Here is an 18,785-nt window from a genome sequence, read left to right on the forward strand (position 1 = left end):
TATCTTCACACATACCTCTGCCCCTTAATTGTTTAAGTATTGTCAAGGGTGTCTCATAGAATCAGGAGTGAAATTGATAAACTGTAGAATAAAAATCCAATAAAACTTCAATTATTTTTTCAATTTCATCTTGATGGGTAGAATCTTAATTTTCCTGTTGCATACAGTAGAGTAACCTGGTAAAAAATATTAACGGGCTTTTGTAAGACCCAGTCTTTCCCCCATTTGATTGAGTATATGTAATTGTTTGTATGTGGAATATAATTTACACTAGATAAATTTGTTTAGGAAAACTGTTATCTTATATAGAAATGTATATTTGCACTGTAATTCTGCCTGTGAGACACTTAACATGGTTTTGAAGTAGCCAGTCATGTGGAGAAACCCTTCATGGTCAGTAGATTAGCAATTTCCCATCCCTGATTAGTGAGTACAGCTAAAAAAATAATATATGGATCCTGTCAAGACCTATCAGGCTTGTGACAGTATAACTATAAATGAACCCACAGCAAAATTTAGACCACTAAGGCCGTTCCTGTTTCCGTAGTTATACCAGTGATTTGACTTCCATAAGAACCATTAAACACTTGCTCTCTAAATAGGGTTAGGGCAGCAATAATCAACATTTCCTGGCTAAATGTAACTTAGTGAATTTTAATGAAATGGTTTAAAGATGTATATAAAATTATAACTGATCTAAAGCCTTAAAGTAAGAGTGTGTGGGGGGAGTATCCTGAATTACTCCTGATATTGATGTAAAACTCATATCTGAGCAACAAATCCAGTGGTGAGAGATAATGGGGGTTGCTGTCCAACAGCATCTGGAGAACCATACGTGCCCTAATTCTGTATTATAGGCCCAAGTATCTATCTGCTTTTTTTTAATGATTGAGAGGTGTTCAGCCATGAAGCTTGGTAGCTGCTTCTAAAATCTATGATTAACTTTTATCAGCAGACAGGCATTCCAAACATTTTTTAAGAGTCAGTTAGTGCAAATAATTATAGTGCAGTCATGAATATTATAGTTATAGGAAATGTGCAAAAGACAGGTTTTACAGCCAAGGGAATATAGTAGCTAGGAAAATCTCATGTTATGCTATTACACTGAGCAATCATAAGGTATTTCTGAGAACTACTATCAGATGAACATTCATGAACTACAAAAGCTTAAATCCATTTCAGTTCATACTGTGAAAAGATGTAAGAAGCACAGTCACTGGAATTTAATCGGGCATTGTGCTGGTATACCAGTGCAACAGAAATTTCTCCTTCTTCCATGCTCTTAATTCTGCTCATAAAAACGGTTCTATTGGATTCCTATTGGATTCAACTGTGGGCTGAAATTATAGTGATACGATATTTACAAGGTCAGGGGAGTTAATAGGCTTTTGATTGGGAAAAAACTACAGAATTAAACAACCTGCCGAGTACATTGATAGACTTCTGTGTTTCTTCTCATATTGCTCATCAGATTGACTTCAAAAATTCTGGTTTTGCCCAGTAGCTATTTTGAGACAGTTTGTTTATTTTTACTTTGTTAAATCTATTTATTTAGGTGAGGGAATAATTTAATGAAGCTAGCACTTGCCAGCTTCTTAGAGATGTTTCAAAAATTCTAACTGAAATTTCTGTAGGAATCATCTAAAGTATTGAGTGATATGAATTGCTTTAAACCTACTCTAGTTTGTAGGCCGCTCCAGTTTAAATGCATAGGTTTCCAGTTTTGGCTTTAGCAACCCTTTCCAATGTTCAGAAGTTTGAATTGCTACACTAACAGAAAACAATTAAAGTAGAGGCTATATTTACAGTGTCGTCTTTCAAATCTAGCCTTGCTGTAAACTGATGTTTGCTGTATGCTCCTCCTGATTTGAAATAGATGAAAGAGAATGAACCTTTAATCATCATGGTTCACACTATGATTGAGAACTCGGCGCTTAGACCACAACTGTACCATCAAGTAAGGTCTTGGATAGTGAATGAAATTGCTTTTTATCATTGCAAATTTTTTCCTCAAGTGACAGTTTTTGGTTGTCCCCTCCAGTTTACCCATAACATTGGTGTTCCTCCTATTTGTTTTGGAAAACCACAAGTCATCTGTGCTTTATAAAACGTTGCAATATCGCTAGCATGGCTTTGCTGAACGTACTTGTCATTGAATATTGAGTGTACCCGTTTCAGTAAGTTTTATCTGTTTCAGGATATTTGGGAAATTGCTGTTTTCAGCAAGATAATCTAGTAAATTAATCAAAATGCCAACAAGCTTCCAACATTTGTAGCATGGATTTATGCAATCCGTTTTCTTTCTTTTCTTTGTCCTTTGAAGGAACGTCTTCGTTTTATTTATTGCAAAAGCATGCCAGCGGTGTTTACCTTGTCATTTCTGGCAGCTTCTCATTTTAGCAATGAATTTACTAATTGTTGTAGGTTCCTGACCAGACGCTTTTTTGCCCTTGGGAGTTAAAAAGGATCAAAACATTGATCTGGGGGTTATAGCTCCTGAGGGCAGTGTGTACAGAAAGTCACAGCAAACAAAGTCAGTCTCAGTCATGATTAAAATGTGCAGAGGGGAAATGTGCTGAATGGAAATATAACATCAACATATCTGTTAGAAATCTATTAGTATAATTTATCCAGAGCACTGTAGCATTATCAACAGATTTTACTGTGTGTTAAATAACATATTTGGCATCATTTTGTTAGATTTTACCTTTTTTAAAATGAATGGCATTATTATTTTTTCAACCTAAGAGCTCGCCAGCTCCTAAACAAAGTAAATCTCTTAACTCAAGCTTTGACCAGCATGTTAAGGTCATTGATGCATGTCCCTGGAGAAAATTTGCTTGTCATGCAATTGATGCATGACACAGAGAACTAGGCAGATGCACCTTCTGTCATTGCAGCTGTGGTGGGAGAACCTGAATCTGCCAAATATCTCTGCACTAAGCAGCTGTTAAATACAAAAGCCACACTATTGGGACAAGACTTGGTAACCTTTTTCCAATGTGGGCAAAAAATGTCCACAGTTTTTGCAAACAGTTGGGTGCCTCCTGTATCTAATTTTGTGATGAAATACTCTCTGTGCCATTACAACTTTGCTCAAACATGTGCTTTGTTAACATTTAGGTTAACATGTTTTTCCTTGCTTCCCATTGTGAGTAATAATTCATATAAATTCAACAGCAACCGTAGTGTGCTATATTATTGAAATGGAGGAAACATGTTGGCTTCACTATCTGCTACTTGGCTGAGGCACTAGAGATTACATCCATAGGTTACAGACAATTTGGCTCATTTATTTATTTATTTTCCAATTTGCACCCTGCCCTTCTCAACCCCGAGGGGGACTCAGAGCGGTCTCACATATTAGCAATAATTCATTGCCTTAAAACATACAATTGGTAAACAACTAACATTAAAACCAGAGAATTAAAACATATAAAAGTTAATTATTAAAATAGAAGATAAACACTAAAGTAAAGGGTTTTCAAGTTGCAGTAGAAACATAAAGAGTCTTTGTATAAGCCTAAATAGTCCTAAATTCAATTGGTTGTTCCAATAAACATAGGCCCACTTACCTGATAGGTAAGTAATTTACATAGATTATTTAAATCTATTGTAGTCAATAAATTCATTTAGAGCACAGTATTTCTCATTTACTTTACCAACCTGATTCATGGGTTTAATTATTCATAAGTTAGGGAAAGTGCAATCTTGTCATCATTTTAAAGTAAATTAATCCATACTTAATTGTTTCACTTTGGGAAGTTCTTCTAAGTTGATATGCTTGATCATTTTTGGATGCATGTTTCCTCTAGGAGCTTAATTTAGCTAAAACACAGGTATGAAATGTTTTATTGTTTTTATCTTTGTATGTTTTTTAAATACCAAAAACACTTGAAGCAACAACTTTCCAGCAAATCATCTTCATTAATATCAAATATCCTATACTGAATATCCATCCATTCTAAAATTTAACATGAGTTACAAAGCAGCTTTGTGAAAAAATCAGGAGTTCAGTTAAAGTGAGGAGAGAGAGATTGAAAATGGGTATGTAAAGTCAGTAGGTGCTTTTTTAAAAAGGGGGTAAGCAAATACTTTACTTGTGCGACAGGTTTAACTCCACAAGCAATTCACAGAGCTCTGGGTGGTTTTTAAGGTTCTGAGCCAAATGATTTAAAAGATTTTTCTATTCCTTGTTCATGACTTCATGAAGCTTCCTTACTTGAGTTGCATTGCATGTTTTGGATTGCTAGATACGTAAAACTTCTGTATGAGTTATAAAACAGAAATAACTTATTTTTAAATTTGGTAACAGGCAGCCGCTTGCCATATGGTGGACGCCTGTAATGTGTGGAAGCCCCAGCCTGATGGTGAGCCTGACCTTACCAGTATCATACTCCCACAACTGCTTGGAAAATCATGGAAATGGGAAGGTGCATGGTAGCACTGTGCTCTCTGCATGACTAGAGCCTACAGAGGATCAACTCCACATGCAGGCAGAGCCACTGCATGGGGGATCCTTTCAAGCTGCTACCACAGAAAGTGCCTGTCATTGTCCATCGTTACTAGATATGATCATAAGAGGTGTGTTTTTGTCCAAAACACGTCTCTTTGGATGCCACGTACATGCTTACATCTATCTAGCCTCCTAATGGAAGGATAGACATTTCTGAAGGAGCCATGTTCCTTTACCAGTCCCATCTTTTCAGTGTTGTCAGATTTTCTTTCGAAAATACATTAAAAACATAGTGTTCTATTTCACTGAACTCAGAGGCAGTCATTTTATCAGAATGAGATATCAGTGGTTCTTTGTCTTTGGGCCTCTTTGGTGTTTTGGACTTCAACTCCCAGAAATCCCAGACAGCTTGCCAGAAGTTAGGAATTGTGGGAGCTGAATTCCAAAATATCTGGAGGACGAAGGTTAAGAACTACTGAGGACAGGTCATAGATTTCAGGCATCACTTTGAAGTAAGATATTTTACCACCATCTCTTCTATATCTTTGAGACTGTAGCCCTATCAAATTATTATGAGCTAAAATGCCACTTAGCAAAGTCTCAGTCTCTTTAATTCTGCTCAGTAAAAAATAGTTTAATTACAATACATGCTGCTTTTCCAACTGCACACAGAGTTTTATATTGGTGTCTCCTCACTCCCTCTCCAAGTTGCCAAATCATTTTATTCAAAACTTAAAATATATCCTTATTAGCTGAGACTATTCTAGGAGATGTAGTCCACCCCAGTAACATTTCTAAACTCTGACTTAAGAATATTTTATATTCACCAGCGTATACCTAAGATTTCCAGGTACAGTTAGGAAATAATCCTTCCTTAAATCCTGGTGACCCACTGCTAGTCATAGTTTGCAATACTGTGCGAAACAGACGAGTGATCTGACTCAACATAATGCAGAGTTTCCTTTGCCCTAATGTACTGTTGCTGTCCATAGTATGTGAAGTTACAGCTCAGTGGCAGGATACTTCACTAGGCATGCAAATGGGGATTGAATGTAGGAATATGCCTCAGTGGCATGTTCCTACATTCAATCCCCATCATCTCTGTGTAGGGCTGGGAAAGACCCCATCAGAAACTCCAGAGAGTTGCTTCCAGTGTGAACAGTTCCTGAACTGAAAGAACTAACTCTGTCTCTAGAGACTTCCTGCACCATAACAAAATCCTCTACAGTTAAAGATGGGAGATTTTTGAATTAAAACGGAATTTCTGATAATCAGTGCTTCTGTGTTGGCACTAGGTGGCACTGTTTCTTAAATCCGTATCCTGATCTTCAATTTTTTAAAATATGTTTTTATTACAGTGTGATTTTAAATTAATCAACTTCAGGTGTCTTGATTCTAAGCATTTTGGATAATAGAATGAAATTCTTGGCCTGTCTTTTGATTAGATTCTACTATGGGATATCATATGTGATATCTTCAGTGCCTTCATCTTTCAGTTAATCATAATACTGTGTTTTTGTTTGTCTATTTTTTAAAAAACTGTCTTAGAAACTAAGTCACCTAAGTCAGTCACCACTGTAGTTTTAGTGTTAATCTACCACAGCTAGCCTGTAAAGTTTCCAGTATTTTTACTTTGTTGATTTAGGATCTTGAAATTAAATTATATTTTCATTGCTGCTTTCAATTGAAAGAATTTAGTTCTGTCTTTGAACAGACAAATTTCCTGAAAGGTAAGACTTTTCAGTACTGCTTCTATGGAACTTGGGAACCATCAGCAGTAGAACCTCTTTGTTATACAGGTTTCTGGAGCATTTTGTGGGACAAAATTTGATTTAATAAGAAAGTGCAGTTTCGGGATATGGAGATATACATGTTGTATATGTCCTGGATTCCATACCTGAGCAAGTTCTGTATATGGCTACCACACATCTTTGTCAGTGTTAATCTTCTAAACCAAGAAATCTGATAACTGTTCAGAGGTACACCATGGTTCCCCATTAAAGAGTATAAATTACTGAGAATGATTGAAAGCTTTTTTCTCTTTTCATTTTCTGCAAATTAACTGCTTATTCAGTCTGCAGTTTTGGAGCCAATAATAACCTCCTGTCACTCTTTGCATACAAAGGAATTGGAATAATAGTTTCTGACACCAAAGCTATGGTTCAGTTCACATATAGCATCAAACCATGTGACTTGCTGCTTTCAGTATAGTTAAAAACTCTGGTTTGTTAAAAACCAATAAGGTGAATCGAAGTGCAAAAGAGTAATGAGCATACAAAGAATGGTTAATTCCAACAAAGGTAGACGTATTGAATCAATGTGATTTGTATTGATTTACCAAAGTCCCATTGATTAATTGGGTCTAGTGTACTAGGGAATTAACAATAAATATAAGACCTAATCGTTCTTATGTAATACTAAGCAGTGATTTGATGATATATTGTATATCAGCCATGGGTAAAAACATTATTCTGTTTGAAATTCCATCACAGAAAAAACGAGTCAAGGCTTCTGCCATTTTTAAATAAGTACATTATATATTTTTAAAGAAATCTAATTGATCAACAAGTATTTTTGATGTAAAAATAGATCTTGAATTTTGAAAATGTGAGAATTGGTAAAGTTTTCAGAATTACTTATAACAACATTGAACATGAGATCTAGAGGCCAGTTCAGAAATGTTACACATCCACAGTGTGATTCTAGAAAACAAGTGCATACCTTTTTATTGGCCAGATATACATAGGCCATGTTTGAGCATATATGTATTTTATTATTTTTTAAAAATAAATATTTCCATTCTTCAATTCTTTCTCTTATCAAATGGAATCTATGATACATATATTCAAATGGGTTTATAAATGGGAAAGTCTTGGTAGGTATTAAATATAATACCAATACCAAATTAAAACTTGTAAACTTCATGACACGCAAAAAGTGCTGTGGCTTTTTCATCCTCCTGATACTCATCCCATTAAATGTTCATTTCAAATCAAGGCTACTTCTATGGCTTTAATACACTGTGCATAATGTCAGATTGTCACCTAATGCATTTGCATGAGAATATGCCTTGAAATGAAACACTTAAAAAGTTTTCTTAGGGTTTATTCTGCAGTTGGAATGCTTGTATGGCTAAACCTTTCCCTCATCCTTGCTTTTGTAGTTCTTCCTTAAAAGTAGAGATAAGGTGTATAATCTTATTCTGAATACAATAATATGTATGTCTATCTGTCTGTATGTATGTGTGTGTGACAATAGGGAGGGTGATTAGTGTGTGAGAAATGAACAGTTATGTTTTAATGTGAAAACGTTTAAAAATATTCATTGCAGTGGCCCAATACAAAGGTAACAATCAGAAGTGTGCTTTCCAGTTTTCCTCTCCTTCCTTTCTGGTTGTCCAGTCTGCTTTAAACATGTTATAACACTATGTCTACGTTGAAACTACCCATTAGTGAAACTAAATAGATTGTCTCCTGTCTAGAGTTTACACACATTCAGTTTAAATTGTTTACTATGGCACTCTTTTTCACTAAAGCAGACCTTTTCTGCTGATGCAGACCATATTTTTGTTAAACAATAGGACAGAGTAGGGAGGTGATAGAGCTAGCAACTTGTTCCCAATCTCCTCACCATGATTAGGAGTTTGTGGATATTCCAATTATATTAAACCAATTCCCCATTCATTGATTCAGGATAAAGAGATTATTTCATGCCTCACAATTATAGTGCTATGACTCCATTTTAATTATCATAACTTCCTATGGAATCCTGGGACTTTCAGTTTAGGGAGGAATATTTGGAATTCTCAATGCGAGAGCTCTAGCTAATTGGTAAGCTACAAACACCAGATTTGCCACAGTAGTTAAAGTGAAGTCACGACACTGTACCTCTGCAGTGTGATAAGATAGGTTTTGCTTCAATAAACTAAAACAGCTATTCTTCTGAAAATTGCTCAAAATGTCCATGCGATTCTGTCCTGTATATTTTTAAACTGTCTTGCTAGCAGTCTAAAGGATAGAGGTGGTACAAAGTCAATGTGCAGACATTTTGTCTTTACAACTCCGCCTTTCCATTAAGCATATATTTATAATGAGGAAGGTATAAACAACAAAAGTGGGCCTGTACGTAGTAGAACAAAAGGTTGGGAAATGTAATTATTCTAAAGTTCCTACAGTCATTTAGAAATCTGAAATTATTTTTCCAGGCCACAGCAGAATCTCTATTGTCTAATCATCCACTATCTGAGTTGGCTGTATATCCTTCATACAGCCTTACGTGTAACTTCACATAAATGTTATTTCTCTATCCAGTAATTTGCAAAAATTCTCTATATCTTCCGTACATTTGGATAACGTAGTCTGTAGTTTAAACCTGTTCTTGGTATGTTGAAAGTCTTTAAAACAAAGCTGAGAGGAATGCAGCAAAATAAGTGAATCTACATGATAAAGCCAGTATATTCATGCTGCCCATTCTTGTAACTCCAAACAGATAACATCCTTTGAAATTCTCAAGTAATTCTGCTTGATTTTTTTCTTAAGAGATAAAACAAATGCAAGATGGAGTTCAGTGTTCAGAATTCTCATAAGGAGTTCAATTCGTCATTCTCCACTTGCATGGTACCAAATTGTTTGTATTAGTGTAGCTGATTTATCCACTCCTCCATATTTGCTTGATTTGATTCTTGCATGTTTGGACTATTACCAAAACTAAATTTATATCATTTCTGTGATATCTAAAGATTACAAATGGGCTGTGATTCCTGTCTCAGCTTTGATTAACTTCCTTTCTAGAATAAATAGTTCTGGATGTGTATTTCTTTTTCTGGCAATCATTATTTTGCATTCCATTAAAAATTGAGTTTAACGTGGTGTGTTGATTAAATGCATTCAGACTTAACATTTCAATGTGAAGTCATTTACACTTGATTAAATGCTAACTTTTGACAACACATTGTTTTGCATGATTTTAGTGAAGTAATTTAATGGCAGTGTTCTTCCTTATTATAGCTCTCACAAGATGAATGTAGGGGTACTCTGTACAAATACAGATCAGAAGACCTGGATATTGATGTGAGTACTTTTGTATTGCTGTATGTGGAACTGGTATGCTTTCTTTAAACTGCTATGTTTTACTTTTTTTAAAAAAAAGAAAAGAAAAAAGTAAGGGATCAAGATGACATTGGCTTGTTACATCTGCCAGAATTTCTGAAACAACAGAGTTGAAAAGTACTCTGAGTTATCTGTGTTTGAAAGATTGTAAAAATGTAGAATGTCATCCAGAGCTCCCTATGCTTTTTCAGAAACAGGGCACCAAAAATGAACTGTTCTGAGACACATTTTTATGTGACTAGGTGGCCAGACCCATACTTTAAAATAAACATTTTCATTTGTTTGCAGTACTAAAGGCATGTGAAATAATATTTGTATGAGGATATGTTGTTTCACCATTGGGAATACATGCACGTTACTGATTCCTCTTGTAAACTAAGCAATATTTGATCCAATATATTAGCAATACATTGATCATTCTATCCCAGATCATCAATAACCATATTACCTTGTGTTTTGTAATGTGTGCAATGCTAAGGTAAATGTGCCTTCAGTGTAAAGTTTTGTATTATACATAGCTGCTAGTCATGGGCCCGAAATTTGTCCCATTTGTTTAATTCATGTTTTTGTTTTGTGCCGTTCATTCGGAATGCACGAAACAGTACACTCCCTCCAGAACAGAAATATCAGTGAAACGGAAAAAAGTGCAAAAGGTAGCCGTTTGGTTGGCTGATTTTTGGCATACTGGCAGGGCCTACAGCCAGGCACTACGCACCCAACGTTCATACGCCTGGCTTGCAGGGCCTACAGCCGAGCGCTTGATGCTTGTAAGCCCGGCTGGCAGGCCCTGGCTTGTAGGGCTTACAGCTGAGTACCGGATGCAGATGTAGGCCCTAGCTGGAAGGGCCATACAGGCCCTGGCGCTTTGCTGCCCATGGGCCGAAAATCTTCGCTTTTCTTTTACCTTGGACGGAAAAGCTCATTCAAATAGGTGCCCATTTCCAGAAGCAGTGGGTGGAAACGGAAATGGGGCAATACGAATGGGACAAACAAAAACGGATAGCGATTCCATACAAATGCACGAGACTAATAGCTACCCATCCACTTAACTTTACTGGAATATCTCTGCTTTCTTTATAAACAAGCGATTGCAGAAACCTTTTGCAAATAGAAGAGCTCAAAGGTTCTACAACCCCTTTTATCATCCAACACTGGACACCCTCTGGTTTTCTGCAGTGTCCCAGTTTCTGTGTACAATCACCTACGTGAAGAGTTTGTGCAGGCACTATTGATCCTCCATGATGAGTAGGAAGCCTAATGTTCCCTACACACCATGGAGAATAGACAAGTAAGTTGCTATATGTACATAGACTCCAGCTGGCTCAAAGTACTAAATAAAGGTAACTTACTCTGGCTTCAGTATATAATATGTGAATAATTTGGGTATGATATATATCAGGGTGTGTTTCTTTGTAGTTAAAAGAGCAAGCAGTACCTCTGTTGTCAATGTCCCAAGAAACTGCTGACTCTAATTATCCCCATCTTCTCCTCCATACTAGACTAAGCTCAGCCGATTATGTGAACAAGACAAAGTGGTACAAGCCCTTGAAGAGAAACTCCAGCAGCTGCACAAAGAAAAAGTAGGATAATTATATTTATTGCCCCAATTGGATGTTATTTTTCATGCTTTGTTATCAGAACACTGATAAGTGAAGTAAAAGGAACATCTGTTCAATGATGCAGAACATTAAAATTATTCTTTTTATTACCCTAGTACACGCTTGAGCAAGCTTTGCTATCAGCCAGCCAAGAGATAGAAATGAATGCAGAAAACCCAGCTGCCATACAAAATGTCATCTTACAGAGGGATGATTTACAGAATGGACTCCTTAGCACTTGTCGAGAAGTGTCTCGAGCTACTGCAGTAAGTAATGCAATTTTTCATTTGCTAGTAAAACTCAGCAGTGTGTTAAGTGGTGGTTCTTTGTGCAGGTATTTTTTTAATTGGCTGTCTACAAGTTTGTTCTTTATTACAACCTAGCCTACATTACTTTGTTATGATTGTCAGAGTGCAGTGGGAAGGAGCAGCATTCATTTTGTACAGTATAGTAGAGCAACAAAATGTCTTTATTTTGGAAAGGGGCTAGCAATGAGAAAGCTGCACAATAAGTACTCGAGCCTTCATCTGCAAATATCTGAAAAGATGTGGAGGGACCAGGTGGTCTTCCATAGTGATGAGAAAATTCTGGAATGTCATTAGCAGAGAATTGAACTGATCCTTCCTTGCCATTAATGAGGCACAAAAACATTTCCTCACGAAATCATGCTTTCCATATGCCAGTCCTGCATACTGCTGTCTTTTTTCACTAGCATACCGAAAAATGTCATAAAACCTGAGAGGTGATCAGACTTTCATTACTTGAGAAGAAGGTGCCTAGTCTTCAGATAAATATGGGATCCTCAAGGTTTTTAAGCAGAAGGCCAGTTCACAGTCTCTCAGACTGTTGGGGGACCAGACTATAGTTTGGAAAAAAAACAAAACCCTAAATAACTTCTTGTGCACACTGCACATATTTTATTTGTAGTGCAAAAAAAACAAAAACAAATTGAAAGAACAATACAATATTTAAAATGAAGGACAATTTTAACCAACATAAAATTGCCAGTATTTCAATGGGAAGTGTGGGCCTGCTTTTGGCTGATGAGATAGCCAAGTTAGTTGTTTGCCTTCAAGTCGTTTCAGACTTAGGGCGATCCTCAATCTAAAATTTAGGGTGGAGAGACAGGTAAATGACCTGGGGGGGGGGGGCATCTGGATTGCAGATTTTAATTTGGGGACCCCTGAGATAAAGCAATAAAATAAAAGTGCAAAAATTCATACTGCAGTTGCTTGCAGGGCCGGCCCAAGGCGGAGGCTACTGAAGCGCCTGCTTCGGGCGCACAGTCCCGGGGGCGCCATGGAGGCCAGCCTGGCAAGGGCGCGCGGGGCGGGAGGCGGGGCCCTGTCTAGGCGGAGCCCCGCCTCCCGCCCTGTGCGCCCTGGCCCCGCCTCTCACGCTGCGTGAGAGGCGGGGTCAGGGCGAGCAGCATGGGAGGCGGGGCCAGGGTTGGCCCCACCTCCCGCGCAGCTCACCCTCACCCATTTGGCCTTTTCCAGGTGGCCAGACTGCAGCGTAGGTTCCTCCAGGCCACAATCGCGGCCTGGAGGAACCTCCGCTGCAGTCTGGCCATCTGGAAAAAAGGCAAGGGCGCGCGGGGCAGGAGGCAAGGCCCCATCTGGGCGGAGCCCCACCTCCTGGCCTTTGCGCCCTGGCCCCGCCTCTCACGCTGCGCAGCGTGGGAGGCGGGGTCAGGGTGAGCAGTGTGGGAGGCGGGGCCAACTCTGACCCTGCCTCCCACGCTGCGTGAGAGGCGGGGCCAGGGCGAGCAGCGTGGGAGGCGGGGCCAGGACGCGGGAGGCAGGGGCAGGTCTGGCCATGCATGGCCACACCTCCCGCAGCGCGGGGGGGGGGGGCGCAATTTTTGCCCCCCCGCTTAATAATTAAAATTTTCTCGGGCCGGCCCTGGTTGCTTGTTATTTATTCTTGGGGACCACATAATTATTTCTCCACTTCAATGGGAGGTCAGACTTCACTAACTCTAAAGAAGTTTAATATTGTACATATCATGTCAGTGGGCAATGAGTTACATCCAAAGGTTCCATGGAGCAAGGACATTTGTGAAAGGAGGATTGCTCTAGGTACCCCCGTCTCCTGCATGCTAACAAAAGACTCACTTATAGTCAGTGGACCCTTCAAACTAAATTATGTAATATTTTATATGTATTATTAGGAGCTTGAAAGAGCTTGGCGAGAGTATGACAAACTAGAGTACGATGTAACAGTAACAAAGAACCACATGCAGGAGCAGCTGGAGCGGCTTGGGGAAGTTCAGGTACAGCTAGAACCAAATATGTATTATTCTAATTAATGGTAATGATTCTTGGGTGTCTCTTCAAAATTTTCTTGAAGAAACCCTATTCAATGCAAGCATTTGTCTTTGGTAGAGCGAATCAGCTGGCATACAGCGTGCTCAGATTCAGAAGGAGCTTTGGCGAATTCAGGATGTCATGGAAGGTCTCAGTAAACATAAACAGCAAAGAAACAGCACCACAGAAGCAGGTAAATGTGAAGTATAGGCTAGGGTTGCTTGATGGGGAATATGAGGAATAAATATCAAATTTATTCTTGTTTTGATTTAGTGATGTATTTTAATATGTTGCTATTCCCCACCCCAGTCCTTGGAGAAAGGGAAATGTGAAATGATACGATGATGATGAGGTTATTTCCATTGTTTTCACATTCATTGTTTATCACTGCAAACTTACATGTGATTAGCAAAGCTATAATTCAGTGCTCACTGTAACATTTATGTTCTTGTTTGTTTTTAAATAGGTATTGTAACATCAAAGGCCTTTACATCTAAATATAAAAATGAGGTAGGTTTTTAGGATTTTAAAAGTTCTTTTTAATCATTTTCTGGATGAAGTTCCTACTTGTCAGTTTTCAAAAGGTTTCTTTACATGTGTATTTACTAAATTTAGATACGAGAATCACTAAATATAGATGAAATAGTGTTAGATAAACTCAGATAAGAACATTTCATAATTAGATTTGTTTTAAAGGCTAAGTGTGTAAGTGACAATTTCTCTGTTTGTTTTATAACCTCTCATTGTAATGAAGTTGTAATCTCTTCTCATTTCTGATTTTCCTTTTATCCAGGCTCTTACTCCATACATGTGAACCTTTCTCTCCTTCCCCCCCCCCCCCACTCCCTATGATACACATTTCACATAGAAAAAATGCTGTGTTATATGTGTAAGTAAGGTCTGAGCACACAATTCTGAGCTGGAAACCACTTGGAGTTGAGAGTGCTCAGTATCTTTGAGACTATAATAACATCAAAAATGGTAGTTTTAAAGGGACACTGTCAACGACTTGTGAGGACCAGTGTGTAAAGAAGTTGAATAGAAGTTAATATTATTAGTGATTACATGTTTTAACTTTTTCATAAAAACTGTGCAATGAGTCAGTTGTTATAAAATGGACACGAACATGGTCCACCAGTACATAAAGTATAGGGAAAGTGACAAATGACTGCCTGGAAAAAATTAACATAGATTGTTGTTCATGCAGAAAGTCGACCCTTTCCTAAGTGAAGCTCCTTTGACTGCTGGAGAATCCTGATATTTATTTGAAGGGAAGGGGAAAACGTTCACATGGCATAAAATGTTTGCTCTTTATGGATGATAGTATTGGTTCAGATTTCATCCTGTCCCTCTCACAACAGCAGTGTCCCTTTAATTTCAAATGTAATATAACTGCTGTGAAACATTTATAAGTTATAAGTCTTGTGATGGATGAACATGTCTAAATAAGGTGACTGTTCTGCAATCTTTAGGAAGAGGAAGTAGTCCCACCTCGTCCTCCACTCCCTCGGTCCTATGACTTTGCAGAGCATCCTCCCATAATCCCCCCTCTGCCCAGTGATAGCAGCTCCTTGCTCTGTTATAGCAGGGGCCCTGTCCATCTACCTGAAGACAGGAAGATCCACCAGGTTCAAGGATACCAAAGAAACGGAGCTCACTGTGTAAGTGGCCACAATTGCCACGCTGTTCATCAAGCATTCCCCTCCCATTCCACCTCCTGCACAATTGCCCTTTTATTTTGGCATTCCGCTATTTTTATGTTGTGGTGATTTATTTTTCCTCCTTAGCACAACTATTAACTTCTTGCTGTATTATTGGTGTGACATTTTCATCAGTGTTTGGTGAATGTCTGTGTTCCCAGTTACTCAGATTTGGTTGCATTTTGTGTTAGGTTTAAACAAAATCTCAGTGTCTTCGTGAACTCATATCTCTTTATGCCAGTATTTAGAAGTAGCTTGAGCTTTTCCTGTTTTATATGTCATTGAAATGCTTTTTAAAGAGCATATTCTGAAGCCATCTGCAAAATAATGTTCATTTATTCAGAGCCACTAGTTGACACAGTACTTAAGCAGGTCAAGCAATCAAAAACAGATCATTTTGCAGTTAATACTTCATATTTAATTAAAAGAAATGGGAGCAGGAAGAACATACCTTCCCAATGTTTCTAAATTATATCAGAGAGCTCGCTTTCATCTAAAATCTAAAAATATTTTCCATATCTTTGAAAATAGGTTCTGGAAAATAATTCAGCCTCTTGGCTTGTATTTGCTATGTTATTTGCAAACAGCACAAGATTTGTTTTAGAATACTTCTTCTGATCTTTGGTAGATTTGAGCTATCTGAAGATCAGAGGATAAAAATGGAGTGGGTTAATATATTATCTTTCTTAAATATGCACTGAAATTATGGACCCTCATCAAGATAGCCTTTTTAACTTGAAAAAAAAGTATTTAGGTATAAATCGATACAGAATGTAGACAATCTGAGTTTTCCTGAACCTTTAAAATAAAGTTTTTTCAACATCATGTCATCATTGCCATATGTTGTGGGCATCCACTTTGCTGTAATGTCTTAATATACCTACTGTGAGATGATTTCATGTAACAATGATGTGGTCAACTTTTAGGGTCCAGATTACCGGCTTTACAAAAGTGAGCCTGAGTTAACAACTGTGGCAGAAGTTGATGAATCCAATGGGGAAGAAAAAGGAGATCCAGTTTCTGAGTCAGAAACTTCTACAATGAAAGGTTAGTAAGGAACTTTTTTGCCACAAAATTATTTGTTTTTATTTCTGCCTAAGGAAATTTGAAACTCTGTAAATTCATTGAGCGATAGCACAGTTTGTTACAGTTTTACAAAGAGAATAACTTTTACCTTATCATGAAGGAAATGGCTACAGCAGTAACATTAAGTTTAAACTGTGACCAGAGAAGGCATTCAGGCAAGAAAGAAAAGCACAGCTAAGTGAGAATCAGCCCTGAAATCTATATTGACGCTGTGTCTAATCGTAGCTCTCATGTTCTACGTACATCATTCCTTCAAACAATTGTTCATCTTCTGAACCTTGAATGCTTTTTCAGTTTTGTTCATCCAACTTCCTGAATCAATTTGCTAGAATATCCCTAAAGGCATCACCACATGTTTTTTTTGATTTGTCAGAAAACTGAAAACAAAATGTCGCCTTTAAAAACAGAAAAATATGGTGTTATCCTTGTCAAGTTTTCCAACTCCATTAGGCAAATAATATTCTCTACCAATTCATTACCTAACTATTTCCAGAATTTCATTGTCTCCCTTTTGACTGACCAGATTGTAAGTGTACTGTTGGAGTCTTTACTGTTATTTTAGAATGCAATGACCTTATTAGATATTCTAATGAATATCTTATTCAGTCTGATTTTAAAGATTTTACATAGCATGGAGAAACTCCGGTAACTGTGTCTTGGAATAAGTAAAATTGAGCGAAAATTGATTCAGAGAGAGTTCTATTATATTGCTTATTTCTGAATATGGTTTTTGGTAACCAGATTGAAAGATGTATAAATTGTGCCTTTAAGAGGATGTCACACTATCCATTCCTTTAGTATATGTTTTCCTAAAAGTAAATTTTATAGTCTCAGCAATTCTGATAGGAGCCCCCTGGTGGTGCAATGGGTTAACTTGAAGGTTGGGTTGCTGACCTGAAGGTTACCAGTTCAAATGCAGGGAGAGCGTGGATGAGCTCCCTCTGTCAGCTCCAGCTCTCCTTGCAGGGACATGAGAGAAGCCCCCCACAAGGATGGTAAATCATCCAACATCCGGGCGTCCCCTGGGCAACATACTTGCAGATGCCCAATTCTCTGACAGCAAAAGTGACTTGTAATTTCTCAAGTCGCTCGTAACACACACAAAAAGCAATTCTGATATCAGTAGTGCCCTTTTTCAAATTAGGGGGTTGCACTGAGAATCTAAACTGAGAAAGAATGGCAGTCTATAATAAAACAATACCTACTTCGGTGTGACTTTCTGAAACAAGTACACTTTACAGGGAACCCTTTGAATTTAAAAAAAAGGGGACGTGTTGTGTTGATTTTGTTTATCTCAGAACTCTGTGCACTCCGGCCTAGAGGATATTGTTGGATTAGGCCAATAAATGCAACTTCTTTCAACAATGTAATAAAGCAGAATTGATACTTGAATAAGATGATTGCCTTTCCATTTGCTTGTGGTGAGGAAGTGGTGAGCTGAATGCTCAGAATAAATCCTATTAGCTTCGTTTGAAAGATTTAGATGCTTAGGTAGGAAACCTTAACCTGTGTATTTATTCTGCTAATCTCATTCACAGCCCCAACAGTTATCAACAAATTATATGCATACACTTCAACAAAGCTGTTGAAATCATTGTGCAGGAAGCTTGAGAGAGGTATAATATAAAGCAGTGCAGTAAAGCATGTTAAAGCTTCCTTAGCCTTCCACATTCCTGACCATGAAGGAATCCTGAACTTTTTTTTTTTTGCGGTTATAGTAGTTTGCAGACAATAGGTGCATGTTTTTCTATTAATTTTCACAGTTAACAGTTCAAACACTGTGTTGCAATATCCCATGATTGCTGATGAATGCTGCTCAGTCCTCTCTTATTTTTAAAATATGAGCTACCTTCTGTCCTACCTTCTCAGTGCAAATAAATTTGTGAAAAATCAGACAATGTGATTTTCTGGATGTGTTTTCTCATGTTGTCTCCCATAGTTGAGGTCTACCTATGATGTCAATTACAGGCCTCTCTCATCTTTTTAAGTGGGAGAACTTGTACAATTGGTATCTGACTAAATACTCCCCCCCCCCACTGTAAATGAAAGGAATGGGCTGAATACTTTTTCAATATAATTCCAGTGATTTTTGCCTTTGTAGCATGATTAGCTACAAGTGGGGACTTTTTTATTTATTATTATTGCATGCATCCCTTATAGGAAGTTAATTTTAAAGTGTGATGGGGAAGATATTTCTTAATGTAAAAGACTGGATGTGCAGTAGTGGGTCAAATGGGCAAAAATAGGCCAAAGCTGCATGCTAACCTTGTTCTAGGCTTCTCAGGAAATGCGAGATACACTACTTGTATGGTAGCATCCATGCAAGAAATGCAAAATTGTCACTTATGAAAACTGCAGATATGTTGAATATACCTTTCTTAGGGCTAGATAAAATAACTGATAGATTTCATTTTAATCTCTAACCAGAACTGAAAAATTGTACAAACAGTTCAGTGTACCTGAAAGATGGTATCTATGCTTGTGTTCCTTGAAGGGGAGCTCTTCTCAGTACCTCAAGACTCTGCATT

The 18,785-nt window shown here is 37.7% G+C and overlaps 1 protein-coding gene across 16 annotated transcripts in view; it reads left to right on the forward strand.

The window, feature by feature from the left end:
- The window catches only part of plekha5 (pleckstrin homology domain containing A5), a 203,891-nt gene that overhangs the window by 177,714 nt on the left and 7,392 nt on the right, over window positions 1-18,785 (forward strand). For 4 of the 16 annotated variants that reach the window (XM_062983147.1, XM_062983150.1, XM_062983152.1 and 1 more), the window contains 8 exons: window positions 9,463-9,525; window positions 11,064-11,144; window positions 11,279-11,428; window positions 13,336-13,437; window positions 13,550-13,664; window positions 13,938-13,981; window positions 14,944-15,132; window positions 16,098-16,218. In XM_062983147.1, coding sequence (XP_062839217.1) covers window positions 9,463-9,525; window positions 11,064-11,144; window positions 11,279-11,428; window positions 13,336-13,437; window positions 13,550-13,664; window positions 13,938-13,981; window positions 14,944-15,132; window positions 16,098-16,218 — 865 coding nt within the window. Of the gene's footprint in view, window positions 1-1,827; window positions 1,958-9,462; window positions 9,526-11,063; window positions 11,145-11,278; window positions 11,429-13,335; window positions 13,438-13,549; window positions 13,665-13,937; window positions 13,982-14,264; window positions 15,133-16,097; window positions 16,219-18,785 lie in introns of those variants that run through there. The other 12 variants (XM_062983154.1, XM_062983155.1, XM_062983157.1 and 9 more) reach the window with 6 other exon arrangements.

Source organism: Anolis carolinensis, chromosome 5 (genome assembly GCF_035594765.1).
Source record: "Anolis carolinensis isolate JA03-04 chromosome 5, rAnoCar3.1.pri, whole genome shotgun sequence".
Taxonomy (NCBI): Eukaryota; Metazoa; Chordata; class Lepidosauria; order Squamata; family Dactyloidae; genus Anolis; species Anolis carolinensis.